This window comes from Pelophylax lessonae, assembly GCF_965119305.1.
Source record: "Pelophylax lessonae genome assembly, chromosome: 10".
Lineage (NCBI taxonomy): Eukaryota > Metazoa > Chordata > Amphibia > Anura > Ranidae > Pelophylax > Pelophylax lessonae.
This window is the reverse complement of record NC_138777.1, coordinates 35364875-35369580: the sequence shown is the minus strand read 5'-3', so window position 1 is coordinate 35369580 and position 4706 is coordinate 35364875. Positions and strand designations below refer to the sequence as shown.

The 4706-nt window shown below is 46.7% G+C and overlaps 1 protein-coding gene across 1 annotated transcript; it reads left to right on the top strand.

Annotated features, from left to right (window-relative positions):
- Positions 1-762: 762 nt before the first annotated feature.
- Positions 763-3804, top strand: LOC309565918 (uncharacterized protein; the record flags this gene model as incomplete). Its single annotated transcript, XM_082270949.1, has 4 exons — positions 763-1293; positions 1345-1584; positions 1714-2061; positions 2986-3804. 4 exons carry the CDS (start codon positions 763-765, stop codon positions 3802-3804), a joined length of 1938 nt encoding a protein of 645 aa, XP_082127075.1.
- Between the last annotated feature and the right edge of the window lie 902 nt (positions 3805-4706).

The window sequence follows — 4706 nt, the reverse complement described above, 5'->3', positions numbered from 1 at the left end:
CGTTAAAGTCACGCAGTAAAAAAAAAAAAAAAAAAAAAAAAAAAATCGCAAAAAAACCCCTGGTCAGGGGTCGGGGCTTAAGTGGTTAAACAATGGCTCAGCCACTACGACTCAAGCCATACGTTACATAGGAAGTTTAAACCATCCCATAAATATAACTCATAAACCTAAATTACCATATCAGCTCAGTCATCAAAACTCAAGCTGGAAACTTATACAACACAAAAGTCCCCCTTTTAACAAAAGGTGACCCAACCACGTAATATCAGGCCATGACAAAAATTGAGGCGGGAGGGAGAGGAGCAGCACAGAGATTCCTCCGGAGGTGAGTAAACTCTTGGGGTCTGAACCCCCTTTAAATAGCCCCCCCAAAACGTTCCAGAAGGCCCAGGAGGTCAAGTGACCCCTACAAAGTTCATCCCACCAATCAGCTGACCCTTCTAGAAGGCTCCTCATGTGTTATTACAGGTGTATGGGGAGTCTTGAAACCTCTCACTCAGGGGAGCCTTGAAACTCCCTAACTGCCGCTGTCCCATAGTAAAGGGAGCCTTAAAACTGCCTGACTGCAAAGGTCACTTTGTTTACTGTCACCATGGCAACAAGCAAGCGGTGACAGTTGGTGAGTCTGAGACTATAAAAAGACCTGCAGCTGAGTCAACGGATCAAACCAGCAGTGAGAGGCGAAGGAGTAGCAGCACACTGTTAGTTCTTAACCTTGTTGAGTTGGTTTTATTGCGATTTTTTTTGTGATTTCCAAAAAAAATGGGAAACTGTTTTAGAAAAAAACGCACCCGTGTTGATGAGACAGCTTATCATCCAAAGTCACAGGCAAAGGCAAAAATTACTTTTAAGCCTTTAGTGGCTGGAAAACAACAGAGATATCAGTCTGATGTCTCTCTCTGCCATGATGTGCCTATTGTGCCTAGTGGAGGAAACTCTGCTGCCAGGCCAACTGACACTAATGGCAAACCAGAGGAGTCCCTTCAGCTGGAAACACCTCAGCTGAACACTCCAGTGACCTATACTGATGGGAAGGATTTTGTTCATTCTGAGAGAGGCAGTAGCCCTCAGCTGAACACTCCTATTACCAATACCGAAGAAGACACATCTGTTCAGTCTGATGGAGCCAGTAGCCCTCAGCTAAACAGTCCTTTAAACTATTCCGATGAAGAGGGGTCAGAGCTTGAAACATCTCAGCTAAGCACTACAATGACCTATTCCTTTGAAGACAAATCTGTTCAGTCTGATGGAGCCAGAAGCTCAGAGCTGAACAGTTCTGAAATCTTTTCTGATGGAGAGGTGACCTTTCCGCTTTTAAAACTTCAACCGAAACCTCGAGTGACCTTTGCCAATGGAGACACATCTGGTAGGTCTGATTCTTCCAGTAGCTTGCAACCTACAAGCCCTGTAAGCTATTCTGATGAAGAGGAGTCCTTTCAGCTTGAAACATCTCAGCTGAGCACTACAGTGACTTTTTCCTTTGAAGACAAATCTGTTCAGTCTGATGGAGCCAGAAGTTCAGAGCTGAACAGTTCCGAAATCTTTTCTGATGGAGAGGTGACCTTTCCGCTTTTAAAACTTCAGCCGACACCTCGAGTGACCTTTGCCAATGGAGACACATCTGGTAGGTCTGATTTTTCCAGTAGCTCACAGCTTAACAGTCCTGTAAGCTTTTCTGATGAAGAGGAGTCCCTTCCGCTTGGAACACTTCAGCTGAAACCTCGAGCAACCTATTCCGATGAAGACACATCTGTTCAGTCTGATGGAGCCAGAAGCTCAGAGCTGAACAGTTCTGAAATATTTTCTGATGGAGAGGTGACCTTTCCGCTTTTGAAACTTCAGCCGACACCTCGAGTGACCTTTGCCAATGGAGACACATCTGGTAGGTCTGATTCTTCCAGTAGCTTGCAACTTACAAGCCCTGTAAGCTATTCTGATGAAGAGGAGTCCCTTCCGCTTGGAACACTTCAGCTGAAACCTCGAGCAACCTATTCCTTTGAAGACAAATCTGTTCAGTCTGATGGAACCAGAAGCTCAGAGCTGAACAGTTCTGAAATCTTTTCTGATGGAGAGGTGACCTTTCCGCTTTTGAAACTTCAGCCGACACCTCGAGTGACCTTTGCCAATGGAGACACATCTGGTAGGTCTGATTTTTCCAGTAGCTCACAGCTTAACAGTCCTGTAAGCTTTTCTGATGAAGAGGAGTCCCTTCCGCTTGGAACACTTCAGCTGAAACCTCGAGCGACCTATTCCGATGAAGACACATCTGTTCAGTCTGATGGAGCCAGAAGCTCAGAGCTGAACAGTTCTGAAATCTTTTCTGATGGAGAGGTGACCTTTCCGCTTTTGAAACTTCAGCCGACACCTCGAGTGACCTTTGCCAATGGAGACACATCTGGTAGGTCTGATTCTTCCAGTAGCTTGCAACTTACAAGCCCTGTAAGCTATTCTGATGAAGAGGAGTCCTTTCAGGTTGAAACATCTCAGCTGAGCACTACAGTGACATTTTCCTTTGAAGACAAATCTGTTCAGTGTGATGGAACCAGAAGCTCAGAACTGAACAGTTCTGAAATCTTTTCTGATGGAGAGGTGACCTTTCCGCTTTTAAAACTTCAGCCGAAACCTCGAGTGACCTTTGCCAATGGAGACACATCTGGTAGGTCTGATTCTTCCAGTAGCTCACAGCTTAACAGTCCTGTAAGCTTTTCTGATGAAGAGGAGTCCCTTCCGCTTGGAACACTTCAGCTGAAACCTCGAGCGACCTATTCCGATGAAGACACATCTGTTCAGTCTGATACCTCTAGCAGCTCACAGACCAACAGTCCTATAAGCTATTTCGATGAAGAGGAGTTCACATCTGAACTAGAGGAGTCCACTCAGCCAAGCAAAAGAAAGATGGACGACAGAGGGACATTTAGCCAGTTTAGTTCCCCTTCTGTTAAACCTACTTTCAAAAAGCTGAAGCCCTATGAATCACCTATCTGCTCAATGAACCCTTGTGTGGGACAATACAACCTCCATAGCCTGAGAAGAGACCTGCAGTATGTAATGGAATATGGAAACGAAAACTATGCTTGCAAGAGGAGTGTTGAACTCTACTTCCTACCTGCAAACTGTCTTAGTCGTACAGAACTGGATGAAGAAGACCGAAGAAAAATGGTGCGCTGCCTTATCAAATCCCACTCAAAGCACTCCCTGAGCTTGGAGTCCCTGTGCCTGGCCATAAACTACCTGGACAGGCTCCTACTTAACCTCAGGGTGGAGAGGCGCACCTACAACATTATGGCCATTACCTCAATGGTACTTGCCTTAAAAACATCAGAGACATATAGTGAAGAATTGGACCAGATAATTCTGGGTTGTCGCAGACATTTCACCAACACCACAATGTGGACTATGGAGGCATTAATCATGAGGAAACTCAGCTACCGGCTAATTGCTCCAACCACCAACTTTTTCTTGCAGCATCTTATCATGAAGCGGATGGCCAGTGCAGAGCTCACTGCACAGACAGTGGAGGAGAACCATATCCTGATGGTATGTGCAAAAGCAATTGTTAAACTCTGCCTGACAGAGTACTATTACTGCTCTGTCCCTCCATCACTGCAGGCCATCTGCTGTGTCAAAGCTGCTGAATGGGTTGTCTGCCCAGACAAGACTGTCACCCTCACTGGTATACAAGGATACCCAGATGAGAGCGTGCAGGAGGTGCTAGAGTACACGATTACTCTAATCAAAGACAACTCTAACTACTTAAGCAGCCTCACAGACTTTGAAGACAGCTTCTATCTATATCAATACTGAGCGCTCCACGCTCAGCAATTCAAACAACACCAAAGAGAGGAAGCTGTAAAGTAACAGCACCACCAAGGGCATATCCCCATAAAAATACTAACATTTACCAACATAACAAACCAGTCAGAATCACCCTGATCCATCCCAGAAGCACTACAGGAAGAAGGGGAAGATAACTATAGATTTCAGATCCGTTGCACTGGCTGTGTGGGCAATGACAGCTAATCACCTTCAGGGACAAGGGCATTAGTTTACATTCTAAAATTTTATCCTGAAAGGACCAGCAGCTCTCAAGTGAGATAAGGGATAAGGAAACACATTTGCAGCGTAAGATGGTTTGTGAATGCCAATTTTTAACAGTTTCACGCACACATACCATCAGTGCGTCCACCAGTGCCTTCTTGTGCGCAGCCAAAGGTGTGGAGGAATTATCCTCACTATCCGATAATTCGGGGACGGTGGCCGCAGACTCTGCACAGTAGGCCACGTCCGCAGCCAGGGCTGGACTGGCCTGCCGGGATACTGGGAAATTTCCCGGTGGGCCGCTTTGAGATATAGCCGGAAAGATAGTTTTTACTCCCCTTTGTAATCGCGGCCGCCGGCCCACCCTGCTGGGTATGCAGAGTCGAGCTAGCTGCCAGATGTGAGCGGCATGATGTCATATCCAGAGGATGCGTGGCAGTAGTCAGCGGATCTCTAGTCATTAGCTGGCTGCACAGCATGGCGGCATCCCTTCCCTGAAGTTCCCTCCCAGGCTCCCACACAGACACCGGTGACCGACGGTGCGCTGAGCTGCCCTGTAGTGTACAGGTAAGAGTCGTGAAGGAGGGACCTTGAGTATTGCATTGGGGGAGGGGGGGGAGGCAGCATTGTATTAGGGAGAGCAGAGGAGGGGATCAGCATTGTATTAG